The 18,203-nt window shown below is 28.0% G+C and overlaps 1 protein-coding gene across 3 annotated transcripts; it reads left to right on the top strand.

The window, feature by feature from the left end:
- The first annotated feature begins 578 nt into the window (after positions 1 to 578).
- On the top strand, positions 579 to 13,582 carry LOC123291064 (acyl-CoA Delta-9 desaturase-like). 3 transcript variants are annotated; one of them, XM_044871505.1, is made up of 5 exons: positions 579 to 622; positions 10,983 to 11,338; positions 12,379 to 12,715; positions 12,784 to 12,969; positions 13,098 to 13,582. In XM_044871505.1, exons 2-5 carry the CDS (start codon positions 11,002 to 11,004, stop codon positions 13,558 to 13,560), a joined length of 1,323 nt encoding a protein of 440 aa, XP_044727440.1. In that variant the 5' UTR covers positions 579 to 622; positions 10,983 to 11,001; the 3' UTR covers positions 13,561 to 13,582. The 3 variants fall into 3 exon arrangements, with proteins under 3 accessions (XP_044727440.1, XP_044727438.1, XP_044727439.1); XM_044871503.1 differs by lacking the exon at positions 579 to 622 and adding an exon at positions 9,607 to 9,736; XM_044871504.1 differs by lacking the exon at positions 579 to 622 and adding an exon at positions 9,665 to 9,742.
- The last annotated feature ends 4,621 nt before the right edge of the window (positions 13,583 to 18,203 follow it).

The following is an 18,203-nucleotide window of genomic DNA, read 5'->3' as shown; positions in this document are numbered from 1 at the left end:
ATCAACTTTCTAATTTAAAGTATTATTCTATCCCTTACCTTTTAGAATCTAAATTGACAATTAAAGCAAGCCGAAGAACTGGGTCCAATCTGATGTCTGAACATGATGTCTGCCATCCAGTCAGGTCCACCCAGTACAGGTTTTTTCGCGAATATACAGGTATCTGAAATTATTTTATAATCTTGTTGATAATTCTATCGGTGGCAAATTTTATACCGAAGAAGTTTTTTGTATTTTTATTAATGGACAGAGGTTGTTGAACATTACACATTCATGACAATTAATATACCTGTATATGATTAAAGCGAACAATATAAATAAATAAAATTATAAAAGAAGAATATCTTCAACTTTATAAAGTATACTGAATTTTGAAAATTTACTTTAAACGATATGAAACTTTGAAATAAGTGAGAACAAATTAAATAAACAAAACAAAAAAAAGACTAAAATTTTATATTTTATTATTTATAAAAATATTTTAATATTTATAATATATTTTAAATTTTTAAGTTGTATTAAGTGATATTTTTTTAGTGAATATTTTTGAATTTTTGCATATTTTCCTAACTCATTTTTTGGATAATTTTATTTATTATTGGAATTACTCAGAAACAAAATTGTAAGTACATATTTTTTAAATTAATTTTTTTAAGAAAAATCTTTGCTTGGATGTTTTTTTAGAAAATTTTTTAATTTTTTCGAGGTTTCATTTTTTCTTTCTATTTTCTATTCTAATTAGGATTAAATGGACCAATTTTATAACTTCAATTAAGAAAAATTCATGCTTTTTTACATTAAAATAATTAATTTTTTCTAACAACAAAAAAAATGATTTGAATAAAAAATTAATCGATAAACTATATTAAAAAAAAACGCTTTTTCGTACGGCATTTCGATTATAAAGATATCATCATCAGATCATATTTATAATTTGTTTTTAAATGGATAAAACAGTCGATCGATAAACTATTAAAACTTTTTTTTTTCGTAAGACATTTTGATTACAAAGCTATCATCATCAGCACTTATATTCATAAGGTTTTTAAATGAATATAAAAGAACTTGAATCATTTCAATTTAATTAAATTTTTAGAATTTAAATAAAATTTTACCATTAAATAATTTTTAAAATGAATATAATCAAATAATGCAAGTTTTTAGATTAAAAAAACTAGTTTCTGTAATTGATTAAATAATATAATAAAAATATATAAATAATACATAAATATCCGAATTTTGGGTACATTTATTATTGATAAATTTTACAGAAAAAGTAGGGAAAAACCCAAAATATATCAAAAAAAAAAAAAAAATGTATAAGTGCATTATTATCTTACACCATTTATCGAGAAATTTATGATTCAAGTTAATTTTTAACTCTTCTCATCCGGCGAGCGTTCAAATAAAGTCGTAGCGTATTGAAAACAAGGATTTTTTGATGCAAGAAATTTTTTCTTGTATCAAGAATTTGAAAAGAAGACAAAAATATTCCTGAAGTAAGAAAAAAACCAAAGAAATTTATTTTCTAATTAAAGAGAATTGGAGAAAATATACTCGAACCCGAACTTCTTGGATTCATGTCAAGCGCCCTACCAATTAGACTATTCGAGTTCTAGATACGAAAGCAATTTTTTCAACTCATTGCATTCGTATCTAGAACTCGAATAGCCTAATTGGTAGGGCGCTTGACATGAATCCAAGAAGTCCAGGTTCGAGTGTATTTTTTCCAATTCTCTTTAATTAGCAAATAAATTTCTTTGGTTTTTTTCTAACTTCAGGAATATTTTTGTCTTCCTTTCAAATTCTTGATACAAGAAAAAATTTCTTGGATTAAAAAATCCTTGTTTTCAATACGCTACGAGTTTCGAGTCCTGGTTCGAGTATATTTTTTTCAATTCTCTTTAATTAAGATTACTAGACAAGATATTTGTCAATTTAGTTTACACTGTATATGCATCATATTAAAAACATCAATGATAATCGAAGAGACTTTAATGTAAATAAATTTCTATTCTTTTCTAAAAATAAAGTAATTGCCTCGATATCAGAAACCGTAATTATGTGATTTTAACTTGTCTTATTATTGAAGTTTTCGACTGACAACAATTTTCACGGACCCTAAAAATTAAAATTTTTTAAATTGAAATGTTTACAATTAAAAATAATTAATGTCAATTTCTTTGATTTACGTGAAAATTAGATATAATGAATAAATTATGTAGTAAAAAAAAATTACATAAAAATTTACTACAAAAAATTTTAATAAATTAATAACCGCATAAGATTTATCTCACTAAAACAATTTTTTTTTATGAATGAAAGAGAAATTAATTACAGGTTTAGCTAGGTATATTATTAAAGATTACTATTTATGAAAAAACAAGTTATTTATAAAAACCGCACACGTTTTGCATTAAATTAAATCATAGTAAAAAATTTTTTAATCAACTATTTACTATTATAACATTTTATTTTAACTAAGAACTAGTTTTGATGAAATTTTTATATAATCGGTAATAAAATTTACATAATTAAATTATTTTATTTTTAAACTTATTGGAAATGCATTTTTAATGCATTTTGTCTGAATTAATTTTTATACCATGTATATATGAAATATACATAGTATATTAAGTTTAGTCCCAAGTTTGTAACGCTTAAAAATATTGATGCTACGAAAAAAATTTTGGTATAGGTGTTCATAAAATCACCTAATTAGTCCATTTAAGGTTGTCCGTCCGTCCGTCTGTGGACACGATAACTCAAAAACGAAAAAAGATATCGAGCTGAAATTTTTACAGCGTTCTCAGGACGTAAAAAGTGAATTCGAGTTCGTAAAAAATGAGCATCATAGGTCAATTGGATCTTGGGTCCGTAGGACTCATCTTATAAACCGTTAGAGATATAACAAAAGTTTATATGTAAAAAATTTTCCTTATAAATAAATAAACAACTTTTGTTTAAAACATTTTTTTCGTAATCATATTTATAAAACAAAAATTTGATCTTTGCATTGGGGCGATTTTTGAAATTTGTTTTAAATTTAAAATCATGATTAATTATTTCTGATTTTGTGACTTTTGTTTGAAACAAAAATCGTAAAAGTGTTGTAAAAATATGATATCTCTATTCGGAGTTTCGGAAAATTTTTGATTCGTCGCTATTGATTTCATTAAGAGGTGAGAAATTTATAATGATTTTGTGACCTTCAATTATGAAGATCCATTGACATTTTTTTATTACGAGAATATCTTAAATTCTCTACTACCTATATTTGATCTGTGAAGCCTCTGGCGGGGAAAGTGATTGTATCTTTTGATCGATTTACACTTATTTCATTATGATCAACGACGCCCTTAAAAAAAATACACAAACGAAAAACTTTCCATTGTAGAAAGCGAAAGAATTTTTAAGAGTTTGGTTACAATTATTAATAAAAAATATCTTAAAAGGTCATTTGTACAAAAATCTGAGGCAAAATTTGTTTAAATCGATATCTATCAAACAAAACTATCTTTTAGAATTTAATGCTTCCATCCTGGTAGCAATTGCAACTATTTCTAGCATTTTTTCCCCAATTTTTTAGATCTTTTTCGTACTATGTAAATAGATATTTCGACTACCATGTAGTCATCATCAGTATGAATTAGCTAATCGTAATTTACTCTTATAATGTATGTAATTCGTTGCTAATTTAGTGACAAGATTATTCTTTTCCAAGTATCTAACGGGACGGCGGCCAGTCAGCTTCAATCAGGTGATTGCTTCTTAAAATAGACTATTGGTTCGATCGATCAATTGATTCTTAAAATTGATTTCCCAGTATCTTCTGTGTAACCTATTTTAAGAACCAATCGATGGATTTCATTTTTTTTATTAAGTGAATATAGAATTTCATGCCCTTTCAAATGATATACAAGGTAAGGGGTGCCATTTGAAATTTCAAAGTTGGGGTGGGTTGGGGCGAAGGGGTGAAACTTAAAATTATCTAAGTATCATTTTTGAACTTCCCCTTCGATATCTAAATCGACGTGTTTTCACTCAAAGCAATAATAGCATCAGTCATCAGGTATAATACAAAATTTGGGTAAAAATCGAAATTTAATTAATTCGAGCACTTCGTCGACGGAAAAAGTAAGCATGTACATCTTAAATGCTATACATATTTCTATTTCAATGATATTAATCGAGAAATCTTACATTTTATCGATTTTATCAATTTTCTAAAAACATTGTGATTCTTTTAACTATGGCTAAATTTTAATGTGGTTGAACTAAAACTTGGCTTGACTTCAGATCACGAACAGAACAATAATCGTTCAAATACCCTGTAAAAAATTACGTGAAATGTTTCATTTTTGTTCTCTTCAAACAGAAAAAAAAATTATGTCAAAATAGAAATTTGGGCTACTACAAAAAAATATAAAAAAAAAACATTTTTATATTTAAACAAACAATTTATTAAACAATAAATAACATTTGTTCAGAACAAATAATGTACCGTTTTTAAATAAAATAAAAGTATTACCCAAAAAAAAAAACTACTTCTTCTATTTTTTTTGTAATGGTTAATTAGTTTTTTGCGCTAAATTTAGCATCTATCAATAAGACAGACTGTTAAAGATATTATGTACTTACTTTATAGTAAAATAAGTGAATGACTTGCTATAAAAATATGATGTGAATTCTGAATACCTTCCCAAGACTACCTTGTAATTCTTCAGTTAAGGTAGTTCCAGCATGGTTTTTGCAGTTCCTATGTTAAAACTATTGTAAAATTTATTTTGGACAGAATTTAGCGAGATATTAAATTTAAGAACGTAAGAATGTTCGAACACTAAGTTAATTTTAATATTTTTTGTTATATGAAGTTGGATTAAGGCTAAATGACTTCAAAAGTTCGCAAAGTGAACATAGGTTTTATAGTCGTGTCATTTTAGCATTTCATAGAGAATTTTTTTGTATCTCAACCTATCGAGCCTGTTTGTTGTTTAAAAATGATCAGGAAGGTCCATATATCGGAATCTACATCTTTGCCGCTAGAAAGTTTTAGTTTTTGCTATGGGCCATATAGGAAAATCATTAGAATCCATTTATGAAGTGATTTTTGAAAATTTTAAAACCTTGAAAATATTGGCCAAAAACGTATAGTCGGGGGTTTTCGGAGTCTCTGATCACTATTCCGAAATCAGAATTTCGTAATAATTCCCCCTCTTGGGGTTATTTACTTTGCTGGCCCAAAATTTCAATATTCTGTAAATATTCAACAAAATGGATCAACAAAGTATGCTCGGGGGTTTTTGGGGTCACTGATCACGATTCCGAAGTTAGAATGAAGATGTACTCCCCACTTCTGGGGTTATTCGCCCCCGCTTTTCCAAAACAGCAGGATTCTGTAAATATTCGACAAAATGCGGGCCAAAAATGTATACAAGGGAGCTTTTGGGTTCTCTGATCACGATTCCGTTGTTAGAATGGGGATATCCTCCACCTTTCTAGGTATTTTCGCCCTTCGTTATCCTTACACTGCAATTTTCTGTAAATATTCAATTTGGAACAACGGGGTAAATTATCCCAGGAAAGGGAGAGTATATCGATATTCTGACTTCAGAATAGTGATCAGCGATCCTGAATACCCCCAAATGTACGTTTCTCTCCCATTTTGTTGCATATTTTGAAATTTTCAAAAATCACCTTAAAAATAGATTATAATAATGGGCTTTTTTGGCCCATAGCAAGAGCCAAACTTTCTAGCGACAAGCAGCTAGATGTAGAATTTGATATATGGACTTTCCTCTACATTAAAAAAAAAAAAAACTGGCCAAATAGGTTGAGGTACATAAAAATTCTTCATTTAAGCCTTTTTTGATTTAAAATGATTCGTCTATTATGGTAAAACGGTCGATGGATGATATGTTTTCATAGATTTCTTCAAAACTAGTTCGTGGAAATTAAAAAAAAAAACTATTAAAAATTAAAGTTAAATTATTATCAGTTATTGAAAACAAAAATAAACCCGTTGTGCCTGATTAATTAAGGATGTATAAATTATTGCAATGCTTTACTTTGTACAAGGGAGTAATAAATAGTATTTGGTACATTGTATATAAAAATCATTATTGAATTGATCAAGAAACATGATGAGGAAGCAAGAAGCCCATGACCTAGATCTTGTTGAATACGTTGTTGCTTTGCCGTAAGGTTTTATAAGCAGGTTCATTGTCAAGGAGATATTGTTCTTGATCTTAAACTTACAATGTTGGTTCAATAACTGACTCTACACATTCAATGCATCTTCTCAACATTGACGTAGCTACAGATTCTTCTAAGGGTAGGCAGCACTCTTTAAAATCTTAATAAATTATTGAAAACAAAATAAAATTGCCTGACTAAGTCTGAAGGCAAAGGGCTTTCATGTAATTAATCACTAAATATTTGAATTTTACCATGTTGTTAAGTAAAAAGCTTCTACTATTATAGATTAAATCTCGAATCTATAGATTAAGTCTGACGAAAAGTTTTGTAAATATCTTAATTAAACACATATAAAATTCACGAAAATTATTGTCCAACAAAAACAGTCAAAATATGATTTTTATACCATGCATATATTTAATATGCAAGGGATACTAAGTTTAGTCCCAAGTTTGTAACGCTTAAAAATATTGATGCTATGAACAAAATTTTGGTATAGGTATTTATAAAATCACCTAATTACTCCATTTTCCATCAGTCCGTCTGTCTGCCAACAAAATAACTCAAAAACGAAAAACGGTATCAAGCTGGAATTTTTACAGCGTACTCAGGACGTAAAAAGTGAGGTCGACTTCGTAAATGAGCAACATAGATCAATTGGGTCTTGACATTTTGTAAACCGTTAGAGATAGAATAAAAGTTTAAATGTAAAAAATCTTTCTTATCATAAAATCAACAACTTTTTTTTGAAACATTTTTTCGTAAACATCACTGTTTACCCGTGAGGGCACAAATTAGGTGTGTATAGTATGTATTATCTTCGAATATCAGTTACTTATGTGTGTCATGTATGTATGTGTAATGTGATAGAGTAATCAACACTGTCTATGCATGGTATTTCGACAATTAACTCAGTCAATTGTTTGTTTTCACTTGTTTTTTTATTATTTTTAGTAATTAAGGACGTTCCCAAAAGATTGAATGAAAATCTCAATTGCTTCCACTAACTACGTCAATGCATCTGAAAGATGATTAACAATTTTATTATAAAATCAAGTTTCACTTTATAGTTGTGTCGACTTGACTCTTGTTTACCTTGCTACAAAGCAACTAATTTTATATAAATAAAATTTCTATCACTTTTTCCATTATTTTAAGTACGTATAATGTGGTCTTTGTTTATTTCTCAGACATTTCTTTTAACAACAACAACAAAAAATGATTTAAAAAAAACTTTCTCTTCGAATCAAAAAAAAATAAAAAAACAAATTCTTCCCAAAGTTTGTATTTTTTTAATTTTATTTCGTTGTCTTTTTAGTTAGTTTAATTCAATCAAGTAATTGGAATATTTTTAAAAGAAATTTCTTTAACCCGTCAACACTCGCGTTATGAGCATGTTACTCATGCTCGATTTAAGGTAGTACAAGCGGCAAGCGAGTTTAGAATTGTGGTTGAAATTTTTTGTACCTTATTTTCAACTTTGATCATGAATTTTGTTGTAACTTCTTGAATGTAGACGAAAAATAAGACTAAAATTATTCGTTATCTGTCTTGGTTTTCGAAATATTGATGAAATATCTTAATCTTTGACATGCTATAGTTTCACTTCACATTTAATGCTTTTACTGACTTATAATAATAATAATAATACAGAGGCAGAGGCCACCCACATCATTATTTGTTAATCTTTATTTATTTAATTACAAACATATTTACAATTACATTTTGATGTGGGTGGAGTCGGTTTCTTCGTTCTTATCCAAGCGACGACAATGTGATCAATTCTGCACTCCCATTAATTAAAAATTGTTCACACTGCCGCTGCCTGGATTCGAACCCGCAACCTAAGTCTAAATGGACAAACAGACAAAGACAAACGCCTTAGACCGCTCGACCATTTAGGCTCTTTTTTTTAACTGACTTAAAAACAAGGTTTAACCGAAGTTAACTGAAGTTTAACACTTCGAAATTCACAAAATAAACTATGAGTTTTAACCTTTGGCTTTAATTTTATTGATGATTAAAAAAAAAAGCGTATTATACCATTGAGAACAATCTAAGTAAGCATAAAAACTTTTGTTAATGTTTTCTTAGAACTTTCCTTGCGGAAATAATTCCTCATGAATTAAATTAAAAATAAATTTCAGTGATCTGTAGCCAAAAAACCCTAATAAGAATTTGATTTTTGTTAGAGCGCCCAAGAATGATCGTTTATGGACAAGTTAAACTACTGCGGACCGACTTAAATGAAATTATAGTAGTTCGGCTTTTTGAGCAAGAACGGTGATTGTTCATTTATTCTACGGAAAATTATATTTCAAGTCTTTTGATCACATTAAACACAGTTTTGGAGCCTTTTTCGGATCAAAATTTTGAATTATTTCACTTTAAAATTGTGATTTTTAACTCACAATAATGTTTACAATTTATCACAGATTCTCTTTATGCAAAGAAACTTTACCTTTCCAAAAGGAAAACGTAAAAAAAAATTGGATTTTTTACGCTTTTACGATATTTTTATATCATTTTATTACATTTACGTCATACAAATTGCCTAGTTTACGATATTTGTAGATCTTTTTTTTTTTACTTTTACAATCATACAAATTGCACGATATTTTTAAACCATTTTTTTACATTTACGTCATACAAATTGCCTAGTTTACGATATTTTTAAACCATTTTTTTACATTTACGTCATACAAATTGCCTAGTTTACGTTATTAATAGAGCATTTTTTTTGTACTTTTACATCATACAAATTGCCTAATTGATTACTTGACTAGTCACGAGACAACCGAACCACTTTAAATTCGCTATGTAAACTTCTGAACTTGTTTCTTTCTTTTCAGATTTTATTTAACGCAGTCGGGTTTTTATATTTTTTTAACTTTTTATTTGTGTACATTGATTACAAATATTTAACATTTTCCTTTATTCTAATCATTCTAAAAAAAGTGATAACTATTCAAATCACTCGGAGAGTATAACGAATCCATTATCCCTTCTGTATTTTGATCTGTAATCAGCTAATGCTGTATCGTTCGGCTCTGAGGCTGAGATTACGTGCTAAATTAATAGGAACCCAAATTACTTTACCATTTTCAATCTGATATTCGACACACTTAAAAAAGAATTTCTTTTCATATTTTTTTTTGTTAATTATTTTAAAATAACATATTTTAATAATATTTTGGTTTACGATATCAAGGTTGTTTTACAAAGTCAACATTTCATTTGTGTCGTTTTTACAATACAAAGATAAAATCGCTTGTTATGCATTTTTTATTGTTAATTAAATTTTTCATGTGTATACACATTCATTAAAATAACAAAAAATTATAATTATTATTTTTAAATTGCAATAGTTTTTTTTGAAATATCTTCCGATATTTATTGTAAAGTGATTTAAAAAAAAAAATGTGTTTTATGATTTTTAATTGAGTGATTTTTGTGTATTTTAAAATTGATTTTATTTAATAAGAAATGTTAGATTTAATTATTAAGTGATTTAATTGATCCATATGTGACTTGAATGGTAAATGTGAGCTTAGAAAATTAAATATTTTATATATCTTTTTGGGCAAAATCAATTTCATTGACTCAGTTTTTAAGGATGTAATATAATTACATCCCACAATAAGTACCCGGATAGCAACTTATAGATTAAGGCTTGATCTTTTTTTATATGTAGTTGAAAGAAATATAAGTCAAATATCGAAGTTTCAGAGGGATCACTATGACTTTACTTAATTATTTAATGTTAAAGTTTGAGTTTTAATCTATTACTCTCGAGAAATCTCAAAAAACGAGATATTTTTAATAGAAAGTAAGCATTTTTAACTTTGATGATAAATTTTGTTAGAACTTCATGAATTTAGACGAAAAATATGAGCAAAATATATCAATATTTGGTTTTTGAAATATCAAAAGCTGAATATCTAAACCAAATTTTCAATTTTCGATATTTTAAACATTACGCCAAATATCGAAAAATTGTATTCTAACTTTTCATTTTATATCGTCCTTAACATAATTCCCTATCAAAATTGAAAATTTATATATATTTTTTAATTTTTGACTTTTCATGAAAGGTGTACCTACATCCTTAAAACTTAAGCAATCGCAAACTGCAGAGAGTAAAAGATGGCTTTACGAACTAAGAAATGGGAGCAAATCCATCATATGTTTTGAAAAACATAATAGCATTTTTGTGACTTCTAAAAGGCGTTCATTTACATGAAATCATTTTTTAAATAATAATTTCATGATCTTTATTGTAAACAAAATCATATCGATATCTCATACCGTTTTGTTATGATTTCAAATTAAAAATGTACGAAGTAAAGATCACACAATAATAAATCAGCCACACCTGAAAATTTCTTGAATATCATAAGCGTTATTTATAATAATTTCCAATAATATTTTGAGTAAACTAGTTCTCAAGTTTGGGACAAACTTTTTTAGGGACAAGTTTGTATTGTTGTAAAAAGTAGGAAATAATTTTTCTTATGAGCCACTGTTCAGCTCTTACAATTGTTATTTATGAGTGGTTCTATGAAAAATTATTTTCTACTTTTTGGTAAAATTAAAACTTGCCGCTAAACAAGTAATTTTTATTTAAATTTGTAATAAAATCAACAGAATAATCCAAATTCTTAATTCATTTGGCTACAGTCTAATTTTCTATGTCAACTGAATGCGTTAAACGTGCTATAACCGCTAAATTTTTCAAAAGATTTACGGGAAAAAATCTAACAATAGGATTTTTTTACTTTCAGATATTTTTACAACAAGATAATGGCACCAAACTTACTTGGTAGCACAGCAATATTTCTTGCTGAAGCGACCACAACTGGACAAGAAGATTCCACAACAACAACATTACGAAAGACAGCCACAACCACATTACCACAAATTTCTACAGATTCGACTACAACTACATCATATTCTAAACCGTCTACAAGCAGTAGTAGCAACAATACCAGTACACCAGTAGTGCAAAGAAAATACCGGCCAGATTATGAATGGAAAATTGTTTGGCGAAATGTTATTGCATTTTTATATTTACATATTTCCTCACTTTATGGCTTATATTTAATGTTTACAGTGGCAAGAGGTTACACAAATTTATGGGGTAAGTGTTCTTTTAGTATTTTTTCATCAGTTTTTTAGCTAACTTTGCTTTAGTTATTTAATAGTTGTCAAGAATCTCCAGGTTTATTAGGTATCTTTTCTGTAGGTTCACTGCCTGCAAAAAATTCAGCACCAACTCTTTTACTAATTTCGTAATCGAAACCTTACTGAAAAGGAGGTCTTTGACTGTTTATTTTTTCGTAAAATAATAATCAAGAACCCCTGAAGTTATTTTACTCTTTTCTAGGAACTAGAAATGTTTGGCTAGGCCTGTTTTTATCAAATAATAACTTTCATATTCGAAAATGAATAAGCGAATGGAGCTGCTTTTGCTCTTTAGAAATTGAAGACGAAAGATATTTTTGTAGATACAAGAATGGGGACTGCCTCAAATTTAAAAGATTTTTCAACTATTTGTGTCTCCAAAGGGTCTCGAAACTTGGGTATGAAACTTACAACTAGATATTTGCTATTTTAAAAGGACCTTCTTCTTGATCTTTCGGTATTACAGTTCAATGTGAGCTCCACATTCTCGTATAATCTTTTTCTAGGCGAACCGATAATTTGCTTTCTGACCTAACGCTAAAAACAACACATCGCCTGTTTAAGTTCTATCCCCACTACATGACTACTAGAATTGCGCTGTATTTTTCGACACTTCCTTTTCTCAATTTTCGCTTGATACATCGCTTTTAGGGGTTGGTTATTCTGTCCTAGATACGAATGTGTCCTAGACAAGGAAGTCTTTCAGATGTGCGAAAGTGTATGTTCCTCCAAATCTACTCACATTTTCTTCCAATATATGTGCGTACTAAGGAGAAGGAAGATCAGGGCAACTAACCCCCCCCCCTCAGGCCTGAATTGATTTAGTTGGCTAAATATTCGTTCATGCTAAAATACAGTGGAATTTATGAAATGTTTGGCTCGAAAATTTTGGATTTGCATCCCCCCTGGACCAAAATTTCTATTTTCACTCCGTTATGCCCGATTAATAAATATATCTTGAGAATTTTTATAAAAACTCTTCATTTTTGTTTTTAGCTATATTCTACGCATATTTAGCCGGAATGGGTATTACAGCGGGAGCACATCGATTATGGGCACATCGTGCCTACAAAGCCAAATGGCCATTACGTTTAATTTTGTGCATGCTACAAACGATGGCATTCCAAAACCACATATATGAGTGGGTACGAGATCATCGTGTTCATCATAAATTTACGGATACAGATGCCGATCCACATAATGCGAATCGTGGATTTTTCTTCTCCCATATTGGTTGGCTGATGGTGAAAAAGCATAAAGATGTTGTAACCAAAGGCAAAACAGTTGATATGAGTGATTTAGAAAATGATCCAATTATTATTTGGCAAAAACGGTAAGATTAATTTAGAAATTGATTTTTTTTCGAGGATTAATTTTTATGAATATGTTATTTTTTGACAGGACATATTTGGTAATTATGCCACTTTTATGTTTCTTCTTTCCTGCTTGGGTGCCATATTATTTCTGGAATGAGGATCCATATGTTGCATGGTATGTGGCAGCAATTACCCGATACACATTATCGTTAAATGGAACATGGCTGGTAAATAGTGCTGCACATATTTGGGGAACAAAACCCTTCGATAAGTAAGTATTTTCTTACACTTTTTATAAGAGTTTCTCCCAAAGTTTTCCGAATTGATTATCAAAATTCGATTCACGCTCTATTATTCAAAAAAAAATTAGAATCTAACAAACAAATTTCCAACTTTTAGATCAATAAGTCCCACTGATAATGTCAAAGTTGCCGTATTTGCCTTCGGTGAAGGATGGCACAATTACCATCACGTCTTCCCATGGGACTACAAAGCGGCTGAATTAGGTAATTATCGTACAAATTTCACAACAGCATTTATTGATATGTTTGCAAAAATTGGTTGGGCTTACGATTTAAAAACGGTTCCCGTATCGATGGTATTGAAACGTTTAAATCGTACGGGTGATGGAACACACATTAATCATGGCAAACAAATCGAAAATTCGGAAACTAAAATTGAAAGCGAAGCGATTAAAGAAAATAATAATAATAATAATAACCTCGAAGCTAAAGTTCAACATTATTTGAATCATAATCACCATTTAGAACATCAAATTTGGGGTTGGGGTGATAAAGATATGGAAGATGCTGATATTAAAGATGCTGAAATTATTAATCCTTCAACAGAACTGGTACATTAAAATAGTATAAAAATTAAAGCAACAATTCAGACTTATCTTATTTTTATAAAAAAAACTAAAGCAAGAATATTGTGCCAAGAAACATTTCGTTTATTCTGTGATTATTTCTAGCTAACATAAAATCGAAGTTTTTTTTTTTTAGGGATATTTTTCAAATAATTTTTCGGATTGTATAAATACTAGTAGGGATTTTTTTTTAACTCATGCAGATTAAGAATTTTCCATACCATAAAATTACCATTTGTCTGCGACAAGTAAATTTATCGCATTCAATTAGCAATTATTTATGATTGCAGGGAAAATCGTGCGTAAAAACGTAACTGATTCGTAAAAAAAAAACATTATACGAACCTTATACGGTTTGTCTGTTATAGACTAGAATGGTAAAAGCACTCACTTCGTTTGTATTTCTGGCTACAATTTTGTCACTTGACAAAATTCGTACTTGTTGCGCGATATACTTTAAATCGATTCAGAGTCACTTTATATCCATAAGTACCAGTTAAATAATTATAGATTATACAAGCTCCATCACATATAAACACCACATCATTTTACTAAATTTTTAGTTTAAGCTTTGGATTTATTCCTCTGTTCCTATGCACAAACTTCCATGCCAATAGCCACGATATGATGCCATTAATTTACATTGTACTAATTTGCACGACATGTTAATTTTTATATAGAACAGAGGAATTAAATCCGAAATCTAAACTAAAAGTTTAGTATAAAATTATATAGAAACACATACATACAAACAAAATACTACATTTAAGTACAGTATACAGACACATACTTCTATAGACACATATAAATTACAGGCTACAGAGTTTTTACAAGTGTAGCATACAATTTACAGATGCATAAACCAACATTTTACACGTACAAGTGTAGCATACAATCTACAGACACAAACACGTAAATATAACATACAAACTACTACGAACCTTTCTAGCACACAAGCTATTATAAACACAAATATAAAATACAGTGCGTGTTCTTTTATGTATCAGTCTGTATGCTACCCTTAGTGTAGCATACAGACTAATACACACACAATTTTAAAACTACACACTTCTTACAAGTATAGTATACAGACTAATATAAACATACTGATTAAAAAGTACAGACTACAAGTGTAGCATACAATCTACAGACACAAACACATAAAAATATACCGACTGTATGCTACCTTGAATGTAACATACAGTTTGATACAAAGAAAAATGTAATACTACACACTACTTACAAGTAGAGTATACAGACTAATATAAACATACAGATTGTAAAAGTACAGACTACAAGTGTAGCATACAATCTACAGACACAAACATAATACAAACATATACAGACTGTATGCTACCTTGAGTGTAGCATACAGACTGATACAAAGACAAATGTAATACTACACACTACTTACAAGTATAGTTTACAGACTAATATAAACATACAGATTAAAAAGTACAGACTATACAAGTGTAGCATACAATCTACAGACACAAACATATATACAGACTGCATGTTACCTTGACTTACAAGTATAGTATACAACTAATATAAACATACAGATTAAAAATTACAGACTATACAAGTGTAGCATACAATCTACAGACACAAACATATATACAGACTGAATGTTACCTTGAATGTAACATACAGACTGATTCATACACAAATGTAAAACTACTAACAAGTTTACAGACTTATATAAACATACAGACTGAAAAGTACAGACTACAAGTGTAGCATACATTCTACAGACACAAACATATACAGACTGTATGTTACATTCAAGGTAATATACAGACTGATTCAAACACAAATGTAAAACTACTGATAAGTTTACAGACTAATATAAACATACAGACTAAAAAATACAGACTACAAGTGAAGCATACAGAGACAAATATAAATATCAACACTTACATACGAACTATAAACTTTAGACTACCTACAATAAATTTGTTTTGAAATGAGACTACGTTTCAGCATCTTATTTGATTTACAAGTGCTTTTATACAGACAAAAATAAACTTAACTACCAAACATTATCATATAAATCTTAGTCCAACAAAATGATATAAAAGTTTTTCAAAAAATATCCTAAAAATTAATAACATCGATGTTTTTTTTTTTTATAAAAATAAGATAGTACTAAATTATTGTTGATATTTTAATGAAGAATGTCCCAAAATTAACGCAAAAAGAAATACAGTATAAGGTTATGTCATATCGAGTAAAATTTGTAACATATCGAGTAAAATTCCAAAAAAAAGTTTGCGGATATGAAATTTTTCTTCGCATATGTTTAGTTTCATTGATACAGCTTTCAATTTCGATCTTCAAGGCTTGATTTGGCGCCTTGTAGTATCACGAGTTTGGTCACATAAGTCGACCATGTCGAAATCATAAAAAACTTCCAACGTTCTTAAATTCCTTAACATAGGAGTTCAAATATGGTCTAGTCTCAAAAAAAAATTTTCAGTTCTATTTTTTCACATTAAATGTAATTCAAAAGTTATTCCAAGTATAGTTTGTACGAAAAATGCAAACTTGATATTCAAAAATCCGTAAAACTTTATTCTCTCGTTTTATGTAAAAATTTAAACACACAAATGATGTTAAATTAAAAAAAAAAAAAACATGCGTTAATTTTGAGACACTCTTTAATGATAATAAAAAAAAATTTGTACAAAATTATTTATAATATTTAGAAATTATTTTAATAAATAAAATAAGATGTCCGTCCTTAATCATAATATTATTTTATTTAAATTAATATGTTTTTTTTAAATTACTATTTTATTGCGTATTTATTACATTAAATCAATAATATTTTTTCGAAAAATCTGAAAAATTTAATTTTCATGACATGAAATATATAAATAACATTATGATAAGGAGAAAACATTGGATAGTTTTATTTTTATTTTTTGTGGTATTTATTATTTTTAATTAATTAATTATTTTAATTATTGTTATTATTAAATAATATTTTCATTTATATTTTGGTTGTTAATTTAAATTAAAAAATGTTTTTTTGGAACATTTATGATGTATAAAATATTATGAAACGAATTATAATATATTTTATTGTAAAGGATTTTGTTATGATCCTTAAAAAATAGTGATGAAAAAATATATTCTCAAATTAAACGTTTATTTAAAATTATTTTTGAGTTTTTTTATTTATTTATTCACAAACAAAAACAAAATCACTGAAAAATGAGAATCGAATCATTCGATGTTCACAAATTCGACTTTCATTTTCTTCATTACAGACCTTCAATAGTTCTCCAAAAAATTTGTCAAAATTATGGATTCACAGACTAAAAACCCGAATCATAATTGAATTTGATAATTTTTTTAAAGTATAATTTCGATAATTTTCTAAAAGTGCCACAAATATCGTAATAATAATGTCCTTTAAAAAATATCTGTTCTAATTTTCAATCCTAAATCGTTTTTCAACCTAAAAAGAACCAGCTGTTCGGAAGAAGTAGCAATCAAAAACATTATATATTCCAGGAAACTCAATCAAGAGACATTCCAATAGAAATAAAAAGAATAAAATTGATTTCCTCCTCATGATTTCTTTTAATCTCTGATTTTTCAGTCTTTGTTTTGGGGCACAGTTCTGCAAGTAAGTTACAGTTATACATGCAAGTTGCCTATTATAATAAATATATAAAGCTGTTTAACATTGAACATGAATTGATTGTATGGGCTAGAATTAATATTGATTTCCAATAATATGACGTCAGCTGGTATTGATGAATAATGGAGTTAAAATAAAGCACTGAATTAAATTTATTATTTTGAGGATAAAATATAAACAAATTTTTAATACATTCTTTATTCCGAGCTGTCTATATAGGCTCTAAATCATTACTTTTTTTAGGCAATTTGTCAAACATTTATGTAGTGTCAAGTGCCACAGTAAGTATAATGATAGAGAGCAGACATCTATCAGTTACTATTGAAAGTATTTTCACCAATTGTTGTATTATTTGGTATACGTTTTACAAACTTTTTTAAAATTTAGGATTAGTAGAACTGTTCTGATCATAAAAAATCAAATAATATTTAAAAATCATGCAAAATTTTAAAAATGTTTTGCATTTCCAAAATCAAATAAACGGGTTAAGTTTGTGAATGAATACATGTTTCTCAACTTCTACTCTTGGATTTAATTTTCAATTTGCTGGTATTTTCACAGTAATTTCAAGTAATATTTATTGTTAAGTACAAAAAAAGAAAAATAATTGCATTTTTGGACGGTATATTTCACTCTTAGCTCATTTCAGCAAGATTAAAACAAAAAAATATAATGAAAACTCTACAGTTGTTATATTGCATTGAATAATAAGCAACGTGCAAATTTAAACTAACAAAGAAAATATTTTCGGTATTTTAGTATCAGCAATGACAATTTCATTTGTATAATAAAAGTTGCCTATAAAAAAAAGATGTAGTTATGACAAAACCTGCAGTATCTTTTTTTTTTTATAGACAACTTTCAATACACAAATGATACTGTTATTGCTGATACTAAAATACCAAGTATTTTCTTTGTTAGTTTGCTGTAAAAAGTAAAATAAATTTATCTATTTTTTTCTAGAGTATATGTATTTATATAATTA

The sequence above is a fragment of the Chrysoperla carnea genome, chromosome 1 (genome assembly GCF_905475395.1).
Source record: "Chrysoperla carnea chromosome 1, inChrCarn1.1, whole genome shotgun sequence".
Taxonomy (NCBI): domain Eukaryota; kingdom Metazoa; phylum Arthropoda; class Insecta; order Neuroptera; family Chrysopidae; genus Chrysoperla; species Chrysoperla carnea.
This window is presented reverse-complemented; position numbering and strand designations above follow the sequence as displayed.